The following is a 24,783-nucleotide window of genomic DNA, read 5'->3' as shown; positions in this document are numbered from 1 at the left end:
CCATTTTTTCAAGAGTTATTGCTTCTAGTTCATTCACTAATTCATTCAGCAGGTGTTATTAATGAGTGTGCATTAATATTTTATTCAATTTGTTTCTTGAATGGATGATCAATCCCCAAAGCATGCCCAGAAAACCCATGATACCCGGCTATAACTTCAAAACAATTACTTTACTTACTTTACTTTTCAGTCACCTCAGGGGTTTTCAATAAATCTTAAAATTGACTAAACCTTTCAAAGGCATTCAATATATTAGCTGTTTGTCTCTGTCTGCCTGAATTTGGGAGGTTTATTTGTTCAGTTGAGGTACTTGGCATGCCGAGTATCTGGCTCCAACCAACCGAAATAGCTAAGATATCACCACTGAGGTGTCCCAGGGTTATTCTGTGTCCCTATTTGGTGTTTGTGTGAATTACCAATCAGAATCAGAATCAGAATCACTTTGATTGTCACAGCATGCAAATATAGCATTATCCATTAGCACACTTATTTATTTATTTATTTATTTATTTATTTATTTATTTATTTATTTATTTATTTATTTATTTATTTATTTATTTATTTATTTATTTATTTATTTATTTATTTATTGGAAGAGAGCATAGCGGATGGCACCTGTCCATTAGTGGTGTAATTCCTAGGCGCACCGGAGGGGCGCTGTTCTGCAAGAACGGAGACCACCAGGAAAAGTAGCGGCAGGCTGTTCAGTAGTAAATGAGCAGCACCGAGGCGAGAGACAGAGGAGCACCAGGGTCACCGGCTGCACAACTTTGGACTTTGAGGACAGGCTGCATCTGGTCCATATGGCGATGTTGCTGCAAAGAGGACCCCCGGCTGTTTCTGTTGCACTTTTATACTTGCTGGAGTTGACCTTTGTATTTTCCTTCAACTTTGACACCCATAATGTTCTCAGGAAAGACGGAGAGCCGGGCAGTCTGTTCGGATTCTCCCTCGCCATGCACCGGCAGCTCAACCCGGATAAAAGAATGTGAGTGATAGCCTACTTTTAGTTGTCTCTTGACTTTACTTGGCTGTTGTTTTCTTTGGTTTCTTTCGCCTGTAGCTTTCTGAGGCATGACCGACCGTGCATCTCCGTTACAAGAAAGCACCTGACGGGACAGGTTCACCACATTTTACCCCCTGCCTGCCTGCCTGTCTGCCTGCCTCCTGTTTGTTGAACCCATAACGTGAGCTGCAAAACCTTTTGCTTTAAAGCCGTGCTAACTGACAGAACCAATAACAGGCCTATAACCGGTGATTTAACCTTAATTGAACTTATTCTGTTAAGAATTACAGTCATTATTCCCTTATTTTAGTCTATTGCACAGTGGTTCTCAACGTGTGGTCCGGGCACCACCACCAGGAGTCCTTGAGGGGGTTTGAGAGGGTCCCATTACTTGTTCAATTTCAGCATTATTTCATTTAACCAGAAGTTGAGAATCTAGAAGAATGACTATTTTGATCAGAGTTTCACTGTTATTATCTCCATACCTGCAATACAGATAGTCATGAAAATCTGGACAAAATCATATCTAACAATACAAATATTCTCACATTTGGGTCCAATTTAGAGACAAAAATGTGCTCATCAAATGGGGGCCTGTGGCCCTGTTGTGTAGGGGTCCTTGATATGAAAATGGTTGAGAATCACAGGGTCACAGCCTATTAATTTGGACAGGATACCGGTTCATTTCACCCTGAGCCTTATGTTCTGCCTTGGCTAAAGTGATACATTGATTTGGCCGTGACACCAGACACTGAAGCCATCTATATGAAATACCATGTGGCAACAAACTTATGCAAAGTGATGCCTGTTATTTATGTTTTCACTAGAGGGCGAGTGAGTCTCTGCCTCCCTCTGAGCAGATCACACAGGCTGCAGTTCCCTCTGAATATGAAATGGGAAGCAGTCAAAGGACAACAAGGGAATAAACAGTAGTTATAATTGTCATGCAAATGTATGTTCGAGTAAAGGGTACTGAGGGGATAGCATTTTAACCCCTCTATTCACAGCTGGTAGGTACAAGATTATTCTAAAAGAGGATTTGATAGGCTACCCTCTCAGTTTAAATGTTTTACTCATCTTTTGCCTTGTAATACTGTGTAGCATTATGCTCTAATCGTATGTTAATGAGAGTAGTGTGGCGTTATAGAGCTCTAAAGCTCTATAACAAATGGCTTACTGTAGCAGAACTCTTCTCACCCTGCAATATTACATGTAGTTAAATTAGACTTTTAAACAGTAGGCTATTTAGAAGTGGATGAGTATGAGATCTGTAAAGACTTCACTTAACCGAGTATTGAAGGGAAATTTACTGATGTCACACTCTGTAGACAAACATTCATATACATACGAATGAACCAGGCTAGAATCGAGTCTTCGGCTTGTAAAAAAAAAAAAGTAAACAGTCTTTCAGTTAAAATAAAAAAAAAAATAAAAAAATAAAAAAAATCCAATGTGGCATTTGAAGAATGCCTGATGATGAATGGGATAGGGGTTATCCAGGCATAAAGTGAGTCATTTCCTTTGGCCAGGCCTGAGGGGCAGAAAAGCTGAGCCAGTCTGGGAGCATCCAGTGTGGAGGGGGTTCCAGTTGGTTCCAGTGGGGGGTGGGGGTGGGAGCTGCGTGTCAAAGCCTGTGAGCGGGGTGAGGCAGCCCACTGGTTGGCAGCCACAAGACACTGCAGCAGCACGTTGAGAAACAGAGAGACTGATAACATTTAGAGCAGGAATTCAGACCTCCATAGATTCCACAGATTAGCCTTGCGTATGGAATTTAATCTGGACGGTGTTTTGGCTACTGTTAGACCCCCATGCAGAGACAGCTCACGGTGTAGTGCGTGTACCGTGCAGTAAGTCATGAAATGTTAGCAGGAGTCTTTGAATTAGGGTTTGTACGAGGCTTCTCTTGTTCACATTTTTGTTTCAAGAGAGTCCTGCCTGCTAAATAAATAGAAGGAGTAACAGGTCAGATATCTAAAAAGAGTAAAGCATAGTCAAACTAAGTCATATTTGTGGGGCAAACAGAATCTTGGAATTTGACAGTGGTCTGATAGCTGGCCTTCAGCCAATAAAAGTCAGAGGAGAGTGAAGATTCGCCCAGTTTGGCAGACAAGCTGATTTATGAGAAAGTTGGCCCATGTCTGGCATAGACACTGAACACATTGGACTCACATTTACAAGACAATTGAGCTAACTTTGGCCAACATTGCTTCATCCAGGATGTGAATAGATACACAATTTCATTGCATGTTTCATTCATGTTTGTTATTTTGGGGTTTGCTAAAGTTTAAAGTTTTGAAAAGCTTGTCAAATTTAACAGTGAGTGAAGTAGCCTGTCCTTTACCAAGGTTGTGATTACATTGTTTACCTGTCATATATCTTAATTGAAAATTGTATTGAAACATTGCTCTGTAATTCGGGAAAGTATGTTCAGCTGCTCCCCCCCTGCTTGGCCATGATCTCAGTTCTAAATCCTCATGTGACCCTGAGATAATCAGCCAACCAAGAGAAGCTGCGCACTAGTAGGTAATGAACAGCCTGCCTAACTTGAAACTATAACAAGGCACGCTCACCAGCTATCTCATTATGGAGCTCAGGAAGCCACAAGTCTGCCAAACAATTCATATGCATGAATGTGTTTTTGGTGACTATCATCGTCACTAGCAAATATAAAAAATCGACATGCTACCAATTCATTCATGAATAATGCTTATATGAAGACATTAGATAAATCATTGTTTTTTACTGAGTGGTAGCTCTATTTAAGCATCTTTTCTAAGTGATACAACTGATAAACATCTGTCTGCTCAGTGAAGCAATATTCATATCTAGTGTGACGAATATGACTATTTTCCTCTCCAGTCCAACCCTGTCCACTTTTTCCTCCTTTCTGGTTAATGTGTAAATCAGCGCTCTTCCACTGCAACTGCCTCTGCACAGTTGAAAAGGAAATCTGTGGTGATGAAAGTGTTCTGTTGTTTGTGATGCTTACAAACAAACTGTATTTTTTCCCTATAATGGCTTCATTGAAAGCACAACTTGATGACTCTGTTTTATGGACCTTTTTACACTATCTTCCTTCATTTCGACGTTTGGGAAATCCACGTTTGACCATACTAACTGGACATAATGTGGCCTCTTGGAATCAGTGAACTGGATACCTCCATGAATAATGTGTTGGGTTAATGATGTGGTTATAACATCCTCCAAATGAAACCAGAGAAAAGGCCATTTGACTGGACATGCCAGGCCATCTGTGCATCTGTAACCTGATAGATCGAATGCAGCAGTTTTTCACCAGTCAAGACATTCCAGGCAAACTAAGCATTGTGGTTTCAGGAATAGGTGAATGACTAAAAGCTACTGTATGTGGCTATTTCAACCCCTTTCTTACTTGATCTTTAAGGTGAAGTTGATCCTGGCTTTGAACATTCATCTCAGTGACGTGTAACTAGCCAACGAAAGGTCGGCACCAATCAAAGTGTGTGTGTAAACTGAAACAGTTAGAACAGCTGCAGCGGTCCTGGTGGCTTTTGAGTGCACAGCTGTAGGAGCGCTGGAGCACATCTGTTAACAAAGAGTGGGCAGCTCAGTGTGTGCGGCCACACTGCTTACTCTCCATTCCCATTGACACTGCAATGAAAGAAAGACATGCATGATGTGAAACACAGGGGAGGAAAAAAATGGCCAAAACATCCTACTCAAGTAGCCTACTTTGGAGTTCCGCTTATGTAGAGATGAAAGTGCTGGTGTACGAATCTTAAGAAGTAGCTCATTTAAAATGTACTCAGAGTAAAAGTTGTCACTGTAAGCTGGGATTGTTTCCATGCAATTCTAAAAGGCAGATAATAGAGTTCAATCTAGATTTTTGTGATTGGAAAACAACCCTTTCAAAATAAAGTAAAGCCAGATTTCTCTTCTTGACTGCTGCAAATGGAATGGCTCAATATTTTGATAATAATCTATGACCGGACAGTTTTCCATGCAATGCTTAAACAAGAGTACTACTACATTTGTACTCTGTAATGGATGTGATTTAAAATGTAGCAGAGTACAATACTTCAGTCAAAATATACTAAAAGTTCCTACTTTTTTCATAAAATAATTACAGCTATATTGTTAGTTAATTCCACCCTTGTTTTTGCACTGACTCTGCAGTAGCAGTTGATTTCCTGTGTAGGCTACTTCCATTTAGCAGGTGACAGTGTCTTCTGTGGACTGTGGTTAAGAAAATGGCCTGCAGCTTCTTTCACTTCAAGTCACATAGGCTATATAGTTACACTGGTCAATGCAGTTTGATGCTTCTCTGAGTATTATGTTTCTGGCTGTGTTGCAAAACATCTCCAGGCTAACATGTTCTGGCATTACTCAGTTTCATGGTTAGCCTTTCAATCTCACTCGATCTCACAAAATATGAAAGATGAAATCCTGCAATTCAGCCTTCTTCCAAATTGAAACGCTTGTTCGTGTCCGCTGGACTCTGGATGCAAAAGGCTGGGGCATTGCATGTAAATGCCAATGCTACATTTCAGCTACTTGCTAAATTCTACAACTATCGCTGTGCTGAGAAGCCCTGCTGTTAAGTTACGGTACACGTGTTTGTGTGTTACAAGCTCTGCACGTATGTGCTGTTTTCCTGCATGTGGCCTCATGGATCTTGTTTCCCTTGATGCTTAGGTGTGAGTAGAGTGTGCTGCAAAACACTCAAACATGTGGCCAGAAACTGGACTGGATAAAACCTCAAACTCCTGCTCTCTGGATGGGACGATGTACCTGTGTTGGCCTACGATCAAAGCCCCCCCAAAATATTCTCTCCCCAGTAAACACATGTGAAAGAAGTCATCTGGAACACACGGTCAAAGTTAGGCAATTTAATAGGTGCAAACAAGCATTATTAAATTACCTCACTTTGACCGTGTGCTCCAGATTACTTCTTTCACATGTGTTTACTCAGTCCCTCTTCACCGGCCTGGCACAGCTCGTCAGCTGATGCGCGGATATTCCCTCTGTATTCTCTCCCCAGTCTCTGCTACTCTGTAGTCAGCCCCTTTGATGTCTCAATACACAAAATAAATATGTAGTTGCAGTAAGGCTATTGGCATCACCTTCTAAAAGCATGTTAGGCTGTTCAGCAGTTGCAGTGTAGAACTGTAACTTTCTTGTGTGTATTTGCATTGCACTGGCTGTTGATCGAGGGGAGGGCTTAAAGTGTTTGGCTTCAGTCTTACAACAGACCTCCTCAGGAGAGGCCTTGTTTAGCAAATGAAGAGCCACAGCGCTGTCCCCAGATCAATAGATGGACTACAGATGGGCAGCACAACAGAGCAACAGGGTGGAGAGAGGACTTCCTCCCACACCTCTGAGAAACTTCCTACACAGGCCCATGTGTGGGCTGGTCAGTTCACGTCCATGTCCTTGTCAAAAGTCCTGCCTGTTTTATTTTATTTTATGAAACATCTTGAAACACTTCCATGGTGATGCAACATACATACACTGAAATTTGGTTGTGTTTTCTCACTGTTTCTTAGTATGACTAGTATCTCTGTAAATGTCCAGGCTGGAAAATGTGACCTAGACATGTTTTGGTACTCCACCCCCCCCCCCCCCCCCCACACCCCCCACCCTCTCTCTCTCTCTCTCTCTCTCTCTCTCTCTCTCTCTCTCCCCTCTCTCTGTTGTCTGCAGCGAGCTGTCCATCACCTCTTTCACACTGCTAGGCCAACAGAACTGAAATTCTTTCTCATTTGATCAACTGCCAACAAGTACAGCCGTCTTGCATTTTTCACAGTCGCACTTTTAGTCACAACTCTGATGAAGGTGATGATGATGTTGGCTATTAATCAAGCCTGAGAGCCATCTCTCCTTCACGCTTGTGAAGGCTCTGTGAGAAAGTGGCTGTGAGAGAGAAGCTGTGGTTAGTGAGCAATCTCTGTTCTGAACAATTACATGACTGAACATGCTCCAAATTAGATTGTCTGCTCCACTGCTCCTCTGCCCTGTGCAGAGTGCTCGGACAGTAGTCTACTGTCCCACAGCAGCCTTTACTCTGTTGTTTCTTATCACAAAATAGCCCTTTGAGTGCCTTATTGAGTGCCTTATTGAGCCCTTTGAGTGCCTTATTGAGCACAATAAAACAGCCTTTCTTTCATCAAGGCTCTTCTGAAGTGCTTATGGAAATCAAAGGCACATTAATTTGTTCTTTCATGTAGAGAAACATCCTTATGACTTTTGTATTAATAATAATAATAATAATAATAATTATATATATATATATATATATATATATATATATATATATATATATATATATATATATATATATATATATAAGATTATGATTATGATTATTAATACAAAAGTCATAAGGATGTTTCTCTACATGAAAGAACAAATGAATGTGCCTTTGATTTCCATAAGCACTTCAGAAGAGTTGTTGATATTTGGTGGAGTAGGTTTTCTACATTTTGCCAATAAATTACAATACAGTAATTACAATGCAGTGTCACAGCTGTGATTGTATTCATTATTTAATACAAGAGATGCACTATTGCATAAATAAATATGTCCGCCATCTGTGTGTGTCACACAGTATTTGTGAAAAGACAGTTGCAAGAACCTAAGAAGCCAGCGTTAAATGAAAAAATCCTCCCTAAAATACTTTTAACTCTTGAAAAACTGCTATGATTGGCGATGGAACTTGTATTTCTCGGTGTCTTTTTTTGTTTGGCTGTGTATTGTCTTTATTCCTGCGGATAACAGGCCTGACGTACACAATGTGACGTTGAGTCGACATATTTCCACCGCAGCTACAATGGAGTTTGACAGGACAAACATTTTCAAACATTTAAAACATCAAAGGCTAAACATCCGGTTTTGTGTCAATTCCTCAGTGTCAAAGAGCGAAGCCAATCTCGACTGGCCATTTTGTAGCAAAGTTCAACAGTCATAGAGGAAGATGAGATAGCACTGACACAGCTGAAGAGGAAGAGGAGATAGCACTGACAGCTGAAGAGGAAGAGGAGATAGCACTGACAGCTGAAGAGGAAGATGAGATAGCACTGACAGCTAAAGAGGAAGAGGAGATAGCACTGACAGCTAAAGAGGAAGAGGAGATAGCACTGACAGCTGAAGAGGAAGATGAGATAGCACTGACAGCTAAAGAGGAAGAGGAGATAGCACTGACAGCTAAAGAGGAAGATGAGATAGCACTGACAGCTAAAGAGGAAGAGGAGATAGCACTGACAGCTAAAGAGGAAGAGGAGATAGCACTGACAGCTGAAGAGGAAGAGGAGATAGAACTGACAGCTAAAGAGGAAGAGGAGATAGCACTGACAGCTAAAGAGGAAGAGGAGATAGCACTGACAGCTGAAGAGGAAGATGAGATAGCACTGACAGCTAAAGAGGAAGAGGAGATAACACTGACAGCTAAAGAGGAAGAGGAGATAGCACTGACAGCTAAAGAGGAAGAGGAGATAGAACTGACAGCTAAAGAGGAAGAGGAGATAGAACTGACAGCTAAAGAGGAAGAGGAGATAGCACTGACAGCTAAAGAGGAAGAGGAGATAGCACTGACAGCTGAAGAGGAAGAGGAGATAGAACTGACAGCTAAAGAGGAAGAGGAGATAGCACTGACAGCTGAAGAGGAAGAGGAGATAGCACTGACAGCTGAAGAGGAAGAGGAGATAGCACTGACAGCTAAAGAGGAAGAGGAGATAGCACTGACAGCTAAAGAGGAAGAGGAGATAGCACTGACAGCTGAAGAGGAAGAGGAGATAGCACTGACAGCTGAAGAGGAAGAGGAGATAGCACTGACAGCTAAAGAGGAAGAGGAGATAGCACTGACAACTAAAGAGGAAGAGGAGATAGCACTGACAGCTAAAGAGGAAGAGGAGATAGCACTGACAACTAAAGAGGAAGAGGAGATAGCACTGACAGCTAAAGAGGAAGAGGAGATAGCACTGACAGCTAAAGAGGAAGAGGAGATAGCACTGACAGCTAAAGAGGAAGAGGAGATAGCACTGACAGCTAAAGAGGAAGAGGAGATAGCACTGACAGCTAAAGAGGAAGAGGAGATAGCACTGACAACTAAAGAGGAAGAGGAGATAGCACTGACAGCTAAAGAGGAAGAGGAGATAGCACTGACACAGCTAAAGAGGAAGAGGAGATAGCACTGACAGCTAAAGAGGAAGAGGAGATAGCACTGACACAGCTAAAGAGGAAGAGGAGATAGAACTGACAGCTGCTTCAATGAAATATAATGCAATGCAGCTACAACAGACAGGTTGCATGTTGAGTAAACATGCAACATCTCTCACTCTTTCTCATCTGGAACAGTACATTCTAACAAATCCACACATCATCACAAAATAACTCCTGGAATGAATTGAACATCACAGATTGATGATGTCTAACAGTGTCAGAGTGCCTGAAGGTGGATCTGAATAATACCTTGACCACATTGTGTTTTCCTTCTTCAGGCTGTTGATTGGTGCCCCCAGAGCCAGAGCTTTGGGCAACCAGAGAGCCAACATTACTGGAGGCCTTTATAAATGTGAAATGACCCAATCCAACCACTGTGAGCGCATTGAATTTGATAATGAAGGTGAGAAATAGGTCTGACTCTTACTTTATCTACATCCTTCCAAATATTGTACTTCATAGTAGACTAGGCCATCCTTAATGTTCTATATCTTATCAATTTGAAATAGATTTTTATCTTAATGTGCTGTTAATTCTTGTCTTTTGGAAAAACTTTCAGAGGACGTACTTTTTGAGAACAAGGAGAACCAATGGATGGGGGTGACGGTTCAGAGCCAGGGACCTGGGGGAAAGATTGTTGTAAGTCAAACAGTCAAGAGAAGAGGGGCGTGAGCAATAGTTTTATTTAACATTATGGATTGAGGTTTCAGCACATGTTACCTTCTTCAGGATAAAAAAAATCGATGACATCACCGGGCAATCAGAATGAGAAATAGAATGTCTAGAAAGGCCATTCATCACCAAGAAAGGCAATTCACATGGGAACCAAGGAGCCACCAGATTCAATGTAAAGGTTCACAGAGTAGAATAAACAGTAGAAAAACATTAGAATGCATATACAGTCACAGGCATGCAGTCAACCCATATGTTTGAACCATCACTAGCCTTTTGTCCTGGCCCTGGCTGTATCATGGATTTGAACATGGTTCTGTTTTGTCATGTCAGACCTGCGCTCATCGCTACCAGAGGCGCTTGTTCGTGAACACGGCCCAGGAGTCCCGGGACATCACAGGGCGCTGCTACGTTCTGAGTCAGGACCTGACCATCGACTCTTCCTCTGACGAGGACGGGGGCAACTGGCGGTTCTGTGAGGGCAGAGCCAGAGGCCACGAGAGGTTTGGCTCCTGCCAGCAGGGTCTGGCTGCCACCTTTACCAAGGACTACCATTATCTGGTGTTTGGAGCGCCAGGAGCTTACAACTGGAGAGGTCAGACCTTAATGACCCTAACTCGCATAACTACCAGTTAATGCTATAGTGACTCTGTAAGAGACTACTTTACGTGCATACTTTCTTTTTATTACACTGTCATCTAGAAGCCAATGAAGCTGTGACATGACATGACATACTTCATCAGTCACAGTCATAACTGATTTATTTCAATGGGGGAAGCATTTGTTTAAATAGATTTCTGTTCACCCAAATTATTTCATATTAGTACTCCATTTGTTCTTTGTCAATGGTTCAAATCTGGTTTCTTGTGAGATTTTCCGCCCATAGTGAAATTTTAAAACGTCTTATTTTACCACCCTTCTCCACCTGTCCAGGTATTGTACGAGCAGAGCAAAAGAACAACACTTTGCTGGAAATGGGATTTTATGACGATGGCCCTTATGAAGTTGGAGATGAGAACCTGTTGGACCCTGACCTCGTGCCTGTGCCTGCCAACAGCTACCTAGGTGGGCGTCTAGTCACGTCACCTTGGTGCAATAAATATGTGGACATTGGAGCCCTGCAGTGTGCGAGCTGTTTATTTGTTTATTTCATGGGTGTCTATTCACGCTACTCTGACTGTGTGAGCTGGGTTGTGAGTGTTGACATATCTTGTTTGTCTGCCACCAGTCGCAATCAGTTTTTGTAGCCACTTCCACTGCAAGTGAACACTGAGAGAACGTTAGAAGTTAGTGTCGACAAATAGTAATTTCGGTTTGTGAACTTTGGACTTGCGCCTTACTCTCTACTAGGGATGGGCATTTCTAGCAAAAACACTATTCGAAATTCGCTGGCCAAATTCGAATTTAATTCGAAATTCGAAAATAAAAATAAAAATGTAAAAAAAAAAAATTTTTATTTTTATTTTTATTTTTTTGTGAGTGAAATGTTGCATTGTCTCCCCTGATTCTAAGTCTACGGCTTTATTAATTAATATAAAAAGCTTCTGCTGTGGATTTTTAGCTCAAACAAGCATTGCACCACTGAAGTAAAGAACATGTTACATGACATTGACATTTTCGAAAATAAAAAACAGTTTTGACAATCATGAGTGGTTCATTAAATATTTAGTAGGCTCAGGTCTGAGTGCCAAAGGGGTGCCAAAGTCACCCCCTCTCCCTCTTCATGGGATTTCATCCGCCATTCATTTTTCCATAAACCTTGCTTAAAATGCTTATAAAAATTGTTCTACTTGCTCAAACCAAGCGATTTCTTAGAATCAGGGGAGACAATGCAACATTTCACTCAATTTCTTTTTATTTTATTTTATTTATTTATTTTATTTTTTTTCGAATTTCGAATTTCGAATTTCAATAATAAAAGTCGACCTTGATAATAACAACGATTATTCGAAAATTCGAAATTCGATGCCCATCCCTACTCTCTACTACTCCTTCATAGTGGTGAACGCACAAATGGTTCCTTTTCTGTCACAGCATTCCTTACAAAATGCTTGCATGAGCTGCACTTCACTGTATGGATATGTTTTTAAGTCTGCCTTCAGATTAGTGCTTTTTTGTTGAATTATTTGCTGAACATGACATTTCATCACAATTTCACATTTTGTTGATGTCTCTTTTTGTTCATTGTTATGGTTTAAAAGAGTAGTATGTTCTGCATTCTCAGTCTACAGTAGGACGCTCTGTCCTAACATCTCTCTCACATCGTAGGATTCTCCCTGGACTCGGGACACAGTCTCACCAAGAGCCGAGGCCTGACAATTGTGGCCGGAGCGCCCAGATCCAATCACAGCGGAGCTGTGGTCCTATTAAGGAAAGAGAGTGAAGCCTCCACCAGACTCTCCCCGGAGTTCATCCTGGAGGGCCCGGGGCTGGCGTCCTCCTTCGGATACGATGTGGCTGTGGTTGAGCTGAACGGTGATGGGTGGGTAACACTCTCACTGTCTTTATTCTGCTTTAGGATACAGCTGATTTGGCGTTATCTTATGGATGGCTTTCAGACTTTTAACGGACTGGTTTCTCTGTAATATTGTCATTTTTTGTGGTTCTGATATATAGTTTTAAGGGCTTACCTTACTGTGGATTTTCTTCACCTATTGGTTTACATTCTACATGATACTGATAATAAATGATTTCCTTTCCTTCTGCGATCTAGATGGCAAGATATAGTTGTAGGAGCCCCTCAGTTCTTCATGAAGGACGGAGATGTGGGAGGGGCCGTTTATGTCTATATCAACCAGGCAGGGAAGTGGAACAAGATCACTCCTATCCGCCTCAATGGAACCAAAGACTCAATGTTTGGACTGGCAGTGGAAAACATCGGGGACACCAATCAGGACTCTTATGAAGGTCATTTAGATGTCCTTTCTTTAGCTTGTTGACTAGACCTTTTCTGTTTACTAGACCTTTTATCTATTCTCTATTGGTTTAACTGGTGTCTCTCTTATTAGACATTGAACTGGTTTCTCTCTTACTAGACATTGAACTGGTTTCTCTCTTACTAGACATTGCCGTCGGCGCTCCCTATGATGACGCTGGTGCAGGGAAAGTCTACATTTATCACGGCTGTGCCCAAGGAATTAACACCAACCCTGCACAGGTTGGTTCTGTGGTCACGCTTCAAGGCAAACTTTTCAGATAACAATGTTACAAAAATAGTGTTTGAAATTGTGAACTAATAAAATTTATTTTTTTGTTACAGATCCTTTCAGGAAGACAAAACAACATCAGATTGTTTGGATATTCTCTGGCAGGGAACATGGACTTGGACAGTAACTATTACCCAGACCTGGCTATAGGCTCTCTCTCAGATACAGCTCTCATTTACAGGTAGTTATCTCCTCACCCATTACACTGTAATTCCAGGCTGAAAACTAAAGCGGGCAGAGCCTTTGCTATCAGGGCCCCCGCGGCTCTGGAATGACTTGAACGAGGAAATAAGGCTGTCCGAGTCAGTGCCTTCCTTTAAGTCCCAACTTAAAATGGATTTCTATTGGATAGCATTTACCAATTTTATGAGCCGCCTTCTTTCATTTTGGATTTTAACCTCTTTCTTAGCTCTTCGCATATGATTTTAACTCAACCTCGTGGCACAATCAGAATCAGCTTTTTTGGCCAAGTATGTAGACATACAGGGAATTTGACTCCGGTATATTGCTCTTAATGTGCTCTTATGATACAAGCTAAAACGAACAAACAAGGACTCAAAGGTATGGTTAACTGCTATTTACATTACATACAATAAGTGTTATGTAGAATGTCCGCTATAAGCAGGAGTAAGATAAAGAAATAATTGTATATGTACAAATCATTGTATAGCTCACTGCAAAGACAGCAAAAGTAGGGTTTGTTTGCTGTCTAAAGGGTGTAACTGCATGTACGCCATTTTGACACCTAGCAAAACCCCACTTTTGACACTGACCAAGCCTTGTGGGTAGACTGGAGGATCCTAACAGGACTTAGGTCAGCTTAAAGTGCATGCTGACAATAAAGCCGTTTTCCCACATGCGTACCGGAAAATTACCTGTAAGTCAATATCGGACATTTCCCTTCACACTTCGGCTCGCGCATGTGGGAATCTATCAGCGAATTTGCCTGTATGTTGGGGGGCGGGGGGAGGGGGGGGCTTATTTGGGGGGTCGGCAAAACTCGAAATAAGTTCGCTTGTCAGTTGTCACACAATAAATCACACTCGTTTGACTTAAGAGCAGCGTCAAGCCGCCAGCGTAATAAACACAGCCGATTTACCCCCTCCCCTCTCTGCTCGAGAGCAGCAGCCACGGACAGACACAGCGAGAATTGCAAGCTGCTCAACGCTTGTATGTATGTAGAGAAAGCAAATGCACGAAGCGAAATGTGGAAGTAGTTTGCTTTGATGTGCGCGAATGATTAGATGATGCACTTTGAAGAAGTTGGGATCCGTGTCTGAGAGAAATAGTTGCTGGTTCGATGTTTATCCGTTCACCTGCGTCGCGTTGAAGCACTTTTTACAGACTGGCTTCGTTTGATGTGTCCGGGGTTGCCTTCGGAAATCAGCAAGCTGACATACTGCTCTTATTAGGCTATCACAAGATCATTTCGCCAGTTTGCTTTAATGTGCGCGAATGATTAGATTATGCCCGCTGGAACATTAAGCAACGTGTGTAGGCTATACCTCGCCCATGATTGAAGGACCGCTGTCGCGGAAAATGACTGGACCCGTTTCCACTTGCGTCCCCTTAAGAGCATACCGCTCTTCTGACTGGCTCGAAACTGGTGAAATGTCGGGGACGACAGGGTCGCGCTTATACCGGCACGGCGCCTTTCCCACATGCAGGCATTAGACCACGTTCCGGTCATTTTGCGGTACAAAGCGCATGTGGGAAAAGAGAGTAAGTAATGCTAACTTTGGAGCATGATAACATAATTTCTACTATTATATATTCCAATTCATATTCTAGGTCAATATTAGATGAATATAAATATGTTCATATTCCCATTAAATACTTAGGCCTATAGATTCAAATGTTATTCTATAAGGTTAGGAGTGTGAACTGGTCAATACAGTTCAATACAATACAGTTCTTTGAATGTGTCCCAGCCAGGACACATCAATAAGTCATGTGTCCTGGGTCACATGGTCCACCTGCTCTTTAGGTAACATGGCAGGTCATTCCATTTGTTCAAAGGGTCATACACATTGTATAGTGTACTGCAAAGTCATTCAAAGTTTGCTTTGCTGTCAAAAGGGTGTAATTGCACTTATGCCCTTTTGACATCTAGCAAAACCCCACTTTTGACACTGACCAAGCCTTTTGCGTAGAGGATTCAAACAGCACTTAGCTCAGCTCAAAATACATGCTGACATAAGTAATGCTAGCATGGCAGCATCATCACATAATTTCTACTATCCTACAGCATTTTCTAATAACAAGAGTCTCAGTTTTCCAGTCATACCCAATTTATGCAATTCCAAAATGGTTTAGGGACTCCAGTATGCAAAAAATATTCAAATAGAATAGATGGGAAAATAATTATACTGCATGCAAAAAAAACAAAAATGCAAAATTGCATGGTTTTTGCAAAACTGCATGGGATTAGCAGAAAATGGGCATGTATCTAAAGGGGATACTCATGGGTACCGCTACAACCCATTCTCATTCAGATATCTTGAGGTGAGAGGTCAAGGGACCCTTTTGAAAATGGACATGCCACTTTTTCCCTGACCAAAATCTAGCCTACATTTAGAGCATTATTTGAAGGGGGCATTATTTAGCCCCCTTCAAGTTAACATGACAGGGTTGGCACCAATGCCTTGTCTGTCTTAGGTCTTCTAGTTTCATATGCATGTCTTAGGTCTTCTAGTTTCATATGCATGTCTTAGGTCTTCTAGTTTCATATGCATGTCTTAGGTATTCTAGTTTCATATGCATGTCTTAGGTATTCTAGTTTCATATGCATGTCTTAGGTCTTCTAGTTTCATATGCATGTCTTAGGTCTTCTAGTTTCATATGCATGTCTTAGGTCTTCTAGTTTCATATGCATGTCTTAGGTCTTCTAGTTTCATATGCATGTCTTAGGTCTTCTAGTTTCATATGCATGTCTTAGGTCTTCTAGTTTCATATGATAGCAGGAGCCTCACTCTTTCTCTAAAAATGAGCCCAATACAGCCTCTGAAAGACGGTAATGTCAGCCATTTAGGAAGTTTTAAAGTCTCGTGATGGGCAAGAAGTGGGTGGGCCTAGGCCTTCTTGCCTAGGCCCATAGCTACGCCCCTGCCTCGTGGTCTCTATTTTCTCTTTGTGTTTTACATTTTGTCTTTTATGGTTGTCGCTCTTATTTTTCTCTGTGCCAAATGGGCCCTGTTTTCACTGTAAAGCACTTTGTAACTGTTTTGAAAGGTGCTATATAAATAGTTTATTATTATCATTATCATTATTATTATTATTATTATTAATTATTCAACCCCCACTGACTTCTATCACAACTTTATTTAACAACCTGTCTTTCAGAGCACGGCCGGTCATTAGCATCAAGAAGGATGTGAAAATAACTCCAAGGGAAATTGACCTTACAAGGAAAACCTGTGGTAACAGCATTTGGTAGGTATTATAATATTTAATGACTCCTCATATTCAAAACTCTGTGTTGCAATTGATTAATAATTTGTCTCTTATCCGTAGCTTCACTGTTGAGGCATGCTTCACCTACAAAGCAAACCCAGCATCCTACAGCCCCAAACTAAGTAAGTGAAGGTAACAACAACTCCAGATCCAAGACTGTGCAGTTCTCTTGTCTTACGTGCCTTTTCCCCACAGCTATCAGCTATTCTTTCGAAGTGGAGGGGGATCGAAGGAAACAAGGGCTCCTCTCCAGAGTGATGTTTTTCAACAAGTCCCAAACCGACAAAGACTACGAGTCGACTGGCACCCTGGACCTCCGCGGACAGAACAAGAGAGCATGCATCAAGACAAAAGTCAAACTTATGGTAATTTGTGGCACAATTGAAAACACATTGACTGGATATCTTCCACTTAGCAAGCAACAGTCTGGAACAGTTTGAGCTCACATAAGATATGTTCAGAGCCGGAGAGAGAGAGCCAGAGAGAGAAAGTTGTAGTGCTAGGAAAAAAAAAAAAAATGATTCTCAAAATATACCATGGTTCAAGATAAAGAATCACGTTCTTCATGATGTTCTCCAGTTCAAATGCTGCAAACCTGCTGGATTTTAGCAACTATTTAGTGAGGGGAAAAGTGTGTGTTTATGTGTCCAGACTACAATCATGCTCTGGTGACTTCCTGCGAGACAGCGTTTCTTAGACTCCACTATCAACCACAGTATTATATCGAACATGCTGGTTTCAGATGTGTCCTTTAGATGTACAACAGAATCAGCATTGCTTCCTCTTTGGTTGTGACAACCTTCCTGAGTCTTTGGTGTTGTCAGTGCAGAGCATAGACCGTGCTAGAAGTATGGACAGAGTCACCGTGATGTCACCCATTGGTTTTTGGACTCCCGGACTCCTGGACTCCAAGCCAATCAGAGGCAAAGAGAGAGGGGCGGGTCATGCCTTCGCCTAGCCTTCGCCATCATGGGGGGGGGGTATCACCTCCCGGAGTATGGGAGTGTGGCCGTCGCCATCTTGGGGTTCTTGCGCAGCTCATGCGAGATGGCACAAGACCAGGGGTTTCCCACAGAGCCACAGCTCTGCCTGCTACTGATCCATGATCAGCAAGCTGCGCGATCACTGACAATCGACCTGTCAATCACGCCCAAAACATAGTCTTTTCTATCATCTATTTTACTCTAAACGGGTGAGTTATATAAAAATTCACCCCCCGTACAGTTGTTATGAAAGGTGAAATTAGCTATATAGACCAGGCTGTAAACATGTTTAATTCTGTTGTAAAGTCAGGCATTTTAACATGGAGGTGAATGGGGAACGTTTTGGAGCCAGCCTCAAGTGGCCATTTGAGGCACTACAGCTTTTAGTATCACTTTGGAGGCTTCATCTGTCCAAGCCCGTTTTGTTTTTCATAAATGATTAGTGCATCATTAACTAAAGGTTTATAAATGACTTATGACTGATTGTTATTATAAAGTGTTACCTTGGATTTTTAGTTTTTTTTAGTTAACATTTTGATCATTATGTATATAAAATAGAGGAAATGTTTAATTCCTGTCCTAAAATAAGTATTATGCTCTAGTCTACACTGCCATGGATGCTTCTGCTTTGCCCAGGACAACATTAAGGACAAGCTGCGTGGCGTTCCCATCGAGGTGTCAGTGGGAATCGTGGGTACCAAGCGACAGAAGAGACAGAGCGCTCTGCCTCAGCTTATTCCCATACTGGACTCCTCTCAAGCCAGCAAGGTCGTCACTGAGGTAAACATACAGGCTGCAACAATTAGCCTATGACTAAACACAGCAGCGCTTTTAATAGAGTGAATGAAATAGCGTTGACTGTGGACCACATTATGTACATGATGTTGTTATGTGTTGTTATTGTAGGTCAACTTCTTAAAAGAGGGATGTGGGAGTGACAATATTTGCCAGAGTAACCTGCAGATGCATTACAAACTCTGCTACAAAGAAAACAACCAGGATGTGTTCCCCCCTTTACCCATGTGAGTACAAACCTTTACCTTTACCTTTACCTTTACCTTTTTTTTTTTTTTTTTTTATAAATACAATTTCACAGTCTTAATTTCGGCTAAAATTAATTCTTAAAGCAAGATATGACTTGGGTGAGACATTTTCATGGTTACTTACTGGTCACCCAGTAAGTCACCCAGTGACTCCCTGCCAGTGTGACACCGTGCATCCAGCTGTGATGTCACTCTGGATGCTGGGAAGTGGGTGTTTTGTAGATGACTCTGGGGGTTGCCCACAGTCATACATGTTGTGTCCTCATTTGTGAGTAGGGCTGTGAGTGATAAACGATTATTTGTCATCATGGATTATTCTATTAATAATTTAGTCTATGAAATGACAAAAAGAACGACAAATACCCACCACAAGTTACCAGAGCTCAAAGTGATGTTTTAAGTCTGACCAGCAGCCAAAAAACATATTCATTTTATAATGATAAGAATTAGAGAAATGTAAGATATTCTTAGCATTTCTGAAGCTGTAACCAGCAAATGTTTGGTATTTTTACTTGATAAATGACTAAAACAATTGATCTATTATCAAAATGATGATCAATTCATTTTCTGTTGATGGACTAATTGTACTATTTGTGATTGCACTGCTGCACCTTTGCACCTGCATAATGGTAAACCAACTCATTAATAATTATATACAAAGAAAAAAAAACACTATAGGACGAATCAGCGTGACATCACGACACTGTCGGACAGCCGGATATGCCACCCGGAACCGCAGCAGTTAACTTTATTAACGTATTAACGTTAACGTTATTATCTCAAAAACTATACACTAAACATATCGCTTATATTTTGACATTCTGAGTGAGAGCAGAAGTAGCTCATAGGGTCCCATTATAAGCTGCCATTTGTTTACCAAGACTGATCCCTCGTAGAAGAATCTTTCCATTCCTTGGGAGATGGAGAGAGGGAGTGGCGTTCCACCCCCCCCACCAAATAGTCTACTCTATGTAATGGCTATAAGGTGACGTGTACCTCTGTCTCATCTTTGCGTGTGTGCAGTGAGGACGGACTGCCTGTGTTCTCTCTGAATGACCAGAAGAAGGACTTGGCACTGCAGGTGACGGTGAGGAACCACAACGGAGACGACGCCCACGAGGCAAAGCTGGCCGGCACCTTTCCAGACACACTCTCCTATTCTGGATTCCGCTCGCATAAAACAACGGTAAAAACAACAACAACAACAACAACAACACATAAATGATGCAGTGGCACATATGGTGCTAATTACAGTTAGATTTGCAATTTGAAAACCATTCAGATGCTGTAATATATTACATATAATAATATTACAATGTGCTTTCTTCCAGAGGGAAAAACCAATCATCTGTATTGCCAATCAGAATGGCTCTCAGGCAGCCTGTGAGCTGGGGAATCCGTTTAAGAGAGACTCAGAGGTGCAGACTTGTCTTCAGCATTAGATCTTTATTTGTTCACTGGGACTTTGTTGCAGTCATTTAAAGTTGAGACATATTTCTTTCTTTGTCACAAGACTACATTTTACATCATCTTGAGCACTGTGGGGATATCTCTGGACACCACAGAGATCGAGGTGGACCTACAGCTCCAGACGTAAGTATAGCTGCTTCAGCCTCATGTTCAGGTCTGGATTGTGTTCTGCAAATGACAGGGACTGCAGTGTGTAATAATTCATTAACCACGCTCAACAGCAAATAATTTCCTATAATTGACAGGTCAATTACAATGTATATAACTAAACACATTGTTCTTTTAGAACCAGTGTGCAAGAAAAAATGGCCACTGTGAAAGTGAAGGCTAAAGTGGTGATTGAACTGTCGCTGTCAGTCACTGGGTAAGTACTGGAGGGTTAAACTATTGTTTGATAGTTTCAACTGTTCATTGATAATATACAGTGCCTGAAGCTTTGTGTTTATTTTACATCAGGGTAGCACGACCTTCCCAGGTTTATTTCGGAGGAGCTGTGAAAGGAGAGAGTGCCATAAAGACGGAAGATGAGATTGGCAGTTTGATTAACTATGAATTCAGAGTGAGTTTAATTAATCATCACACTTACTTTTAGATATAATTATTTTATCATTACTGATATCTAAGTTGAGAATACCTACTGTATGCTATAACCACGATTGACAATATTGACCTTCCCCCCACAGATAAATAACTTGGGGAAGCCTTTGAAGTCCTTCGGCACAGCCTCGCTGAACATCCAGTGGCCCAAAGAGAATGTGGATGGGAAGTGGCTTCTGTACCTGGTGAAGATCTCCACTACGGGCCTGGAGGAAATCCCCTGCTCTCCTGAGGACCAGATCAACTCTCTCAAGTACATCCAGGTAGTGTTATGTCCCTCCATCCTTGTGTTCTTGTAGTAAATTCAGAGGTGAGAAGTGATTAGAAGCAAACTTCCAATTTGAATTAATGAGTAGCAATGGTCTTTCAGGAGTCTTCTGTGTTCAGGACAAAGCGTGAAACCGGGGAAAGAAAAACATCTGGTGGCAAAATCTCTTTGCAGTTGGACCAAAGAAAGCGCAAAGTTTTGGTGAGATTTGCTGTGGATAATAAAGATTTAGATTTTTTTTTTTTTACTGGCAGCCAGGGTGTCTAATAGATTGTTTTTTCCTCCTAGATGTGTGGGAATGGTTATGATGCCAGATGTGTGGTGATCAAGTGCCCCCTGCAGGGTTTGGACAGTACTGCAATGATTGCACTGAGGTCTCGCCTGTGGAACTCAACCTTCCTTGAGGTAACATCAGCTACAGTGTCATGTCCATGTTTCACATCAGTTTTTACTTCATGCCCTGGAATTAAACCTCATGATTTGCATGTGATTGTCTTAACTGATTGTTTTGTTGTTGTTTTTTAACAGAATTATGCATCTCTTAGCTACCTTGATATAATTGTGAAAGCCTCGCTCAGGCTTGATACTCCTGCTAAAAACATGATCCTGAGAAATGCTGAGACTCGGGTAAGTGGCATCAATCCAGCCATATGTGTGAAAACACCAATATGAATATAAAGATGTTAGGACCTCATTACCACCACCACCACCCCTCCACTGTTTCCATGCTCCCTGCAGGTGAGAGTGACCGTGTTCCCAGAGAAGACAGTGGCACAGTACATGGGCGCCCCCTGGTGGATCATACTGGTGGCTGTTCTTGCTGGGATCTTGATGTTGGCACTGTTAGTGTTTCTACTCTGGAAGGTGAGGTCACAGCCATTACATGATCATGTTATTGCCTGCTCACATTAGATAAGATCATGTAAGATTAACTTTGATTGTTGATTTGTTTAAAAGATACTGAATGAGGTGAAAAGGGTATTAAAGTCACAATGAAATCAACTTTTTGTCAAATTGGATCATAACACACCTACTGTATTTAATTTATTTATTTTTACTCTTTTCTATTGAAATCCAAATATATATATATATACACAGTATATAATGTATATATATACAGTATATATATATATATATATATATATATATATATATATATATATATATATACTGTATATGAATGAACAGATGGTGTGTTTCTACATTTCTACTGGATAAAAAAAAATCTCACTGTGATGGATATTCACAGCTTCACCATGTTGGTAGCAACAAAAAGCATTTATTGGCTGCAGATTCTTGCAGATTTAGTTTGTCACGCTTAATGACTCATCATCACCCTTGCTCCCCTTCAGTGTGGTTTCTTCAAGAGAGCACCAAAAGACCAATACGACGCTGCCTATCACAAGGCCGAAATCCACATTCAGGCATCTGACAAAGAGAAACTCTCTGCCGAGGCGTAAAGACACTTAGGCTCTCAGAACCGGGGTAAAAATAAACTGTTGGCTCGGCATGGAGCGTGGTAACAGACACTAATGAACTCACTTTTCTCTTAAGGAAATGCCTTACTGTCAAATCAGCAGACTTAACAATAACATACAAAATTCAATCAGACATATTGTACCAAGCTAATGAAACATGTGCTTAGGACATTTTAAGCATACTGTAAATCTAAATGAAAAAGCTTATTTAATAGATAAACTATTCCATGTAGGAGGGAAAATCATAGGGTTTCTTGTATGTGTACAATATGTGTCTCTGAATTTTGTCAAGACATTGATATTTCTTCAACAGGCTTAATTTCTTCTTCTTCTTCAAACCCCTTTGTTCCAAAAGTGTTGTACTTTCTGCTCTGCAGGTGCTTTTTGCTGACATCTTCCCTGCTTGGCTGTTTGAAATATCATTTTAAACACAATTTCTCTCCTGCAAAGCATGCGTTAACACACCTGCAACACTTCTATATCATAGTGTATGCATATTGCAATTGTTCATCCATGTTAACACAGAGTTGATGCTTTTTATCTCCCTTCTCAGTGTGGATTCTTCAGACGCTCAAAGTACGAGGACAGCATTCCTCGATACCACGCGGTGCGGATAAGAAGAAGGGAATCTCCTCCGTACAAAGACGCAAACGTCAAGTTTGATCCTTTGGAGAAAAAGCAGTGGCTGACGACATGGAATGAGAACGAGAGATACTCATGACACCTTTGACTGTTCAAATGATTCTGCAGACAGGAAACACCTGTTTGTTTATTAAATGTTGCCGAGCCACAAACCCACTGTTCTTTTTTAATGTTATGTTCATTTAGTGAACATGATGCTCAGTGATTTTTATTTGTAGATAATCCTTGTGCTTACTTTGAATTAGCTGGATCAAAATCATGTCTTTGAATTTTTTTGTAATGTATAGATGACAAAATGTTGTAAGTTTTGTACATATTTAAAATCTTAAGCACACTGTATATTTATATTTTGTTAAAGCTAATTTCATTTAGCCAAAGAGTGTTTTCTGACTTCAAGCTGCTTTGGAGCAGAACATCAAAGGGCAAAGTTTACTGCTGTTTTTTCTGGACTTGCACATTCTCACTAAAAAGTAGCTACAGGGTCCAACAGCCTCAGAGTCAGATTCCTTTCACATTATAAATGTGTTCAACTTATTTACATAGCGTGCACACAGTTTTCACACACTTTCTTCACAAGTCGAAGTAGGGGAGATCCACCAGACGCCTTGTTGATGTTTGCAACAGTGAAGATGGATCAGTGTAATATGAATGTAGAGCAATATATTTAGGATTTTTGATGTTTGAGGCTTTTGTTTCAGTACTGTATTTCCAAACAAAAATATGTAGAGGTCAGCATTAATGGACACAAAATAGGGGCTGTTTCAGTTGTTTGTGAAATGATGACACTTTGGTACATTATGACTTAACAAATAAAAGGTGTAGATGGGATTCAGCCTATAGAATTTAAAATTAACAGGCGGTCTAGTTCTTCATGGAAACATGCATTCGTCACCTCTTGACACTGGCATTCAGGTAGCACCCACTGTATATAGTTTACTGAAGAATGACTCATGTCTTTCCAACTAATATATCCAAAGGGAAGATGGTGAGAAGCAACTGAAATGAATAACTTCTGATAAATGTGATTGGAAATGAATGCGTTGAGATGTTGAGGGAGGAAATAAAAATGCTTACAAAATTAAGATCTACTGGTGAATTTCATCTCCATTAACATCTTTTTTTTAAGACATGTCAGTTTGTGTTTGTATCTGCATTGCCTTCTATACACAAAAACAGACTGCACTACTATACAAGAGTATATATATTTTTACATCTTCCTGCCTGTGCAGGAGAAATTTTGCAGTGACAGCTACTGTATGTTTTCTACACTGAAGCTTCTACCTCTGTGACTGATAAGAAATAAATTACAATATTTTACACTCAAATCTTAGTTCTTGTCTTTATTAGCTAACTCATAAAAAAATTAGCTTTGATTCAAAAATATTAATTTGATCAGAATATCTATAAAATTGAGTATGTGGGCAATGTTTGTTTCAAGTTCTGTGTTTGGCCACAGCTATGTCGTTTTATGTGTGAGCGGGCTGAAACCTTCAGGGTGTGTAAAGAGCACCCATGCAGGTGACCGGATTTTTTAATTAGGCTAATTAGCTAATGATGTGATGTAATCAGCGATGACGTCATAAGGGCGCGCACACACACACACACACACACACACACACACACACAAAAGGAGGTATTGTGACAAGTGACAGTGATGTCACACACACAAGGAGGCATTGTGACAAGACTGATCAGTGATGTCATAGGGGGCACACACTGATGATGTCATCAGTGATATCATAATGTGGCACACACACAAGGAGGCATTG

The 24,783-nt window shown here is 41.0% G+C and overlaps 1 protein-coding gene across 1 annotated transcript; it reads left to right on the top strand.

The window, feature by feature from the left end:
- The first annotated feature begins 745 nt into the window (after positions 1–745).
- Positions 746–23,065, top strand: itga6a (integrin, alpha 6a). The gene is made up of 26 exons (XM_083639082.1): positions 746–988; positions 9,481–9,605; positions 9,762–9,841; positions 10,208–10,469; positions 10,808–10,939; positions 12,143–12,356; positions 12,588–12,781; positions 12,937–13,031; positions 13,134–13,261; positions 16,423–16,512; positions 16,594–16,655; positions 16,729–16,898; positions 18,153–18,296; positions 18,423–18,538; positions 19,583–19,745; positions 19,891–19,977; positions 20,073–20,152; positions 20,316–20,393; positions 20,486–20,588; positions 20,713–20,889; positions 20,997–21,095; positions 21,183–21,299; positions 21,423–21,521; positions 21,633–21,758; positions 22,247–22,379; positions 22,926–23,065. The coding sequence occupies exons 1-25, from the start codon at positions 804–806 to the stop codon at positions 22,352–22,354; spliced, it is 3,234 nt and encodes a 1,077-aa protein (XP_083495208.1). The 5' UTR covers positions 746–803; the 3' UTR covers positions 22,355–22,379; positions 22,926–23,065.
- Positions 23,066–24,783: the final 1,718 nt, after the last annotated feature.

This window comes from Poromitra crassiceps (assembly GCF_964638095.1).
Source record: "Poromitra crassiceps genome assembly, chromosome: 6".
In the NCBI taxonomy this organism is placed as follows: domain Eukaryota; kingdom Metazoa; phylum Chordata; class Actinopteri; order Beryciformes; family Melamphaidae; genus Poromitra; species Poromitra crassiceps.
This window is presented reverse-complemented; position numbering and strand designations above follow the sequence as displayed.

Excerpts from the sequence above, each read along its gene's own strand:
- itga6a (XM_083639082.1), top strand. The coding sequence starts at position 804 with ATGGCGATGTTGCTGCAAAGAGGACCCCCGGCTGTTTCTGTTGCACTT. Across the intron at positions 20,153-20,315 it reads GTGGACCTACAGCTCCAGAC|AACCAGTGTGCAAGAAAAAA; the intron begins GTAAGTATAGCT and ends TTGTTCTTTTAG. Across the intron at positions 21,300-21,422 it reads GGAACTCAACCTTCCTTGAG|AATTATGCATCTCTTAGCTA; the intron begins GTAACATCAGCT and ends GTTTTTTAACAG.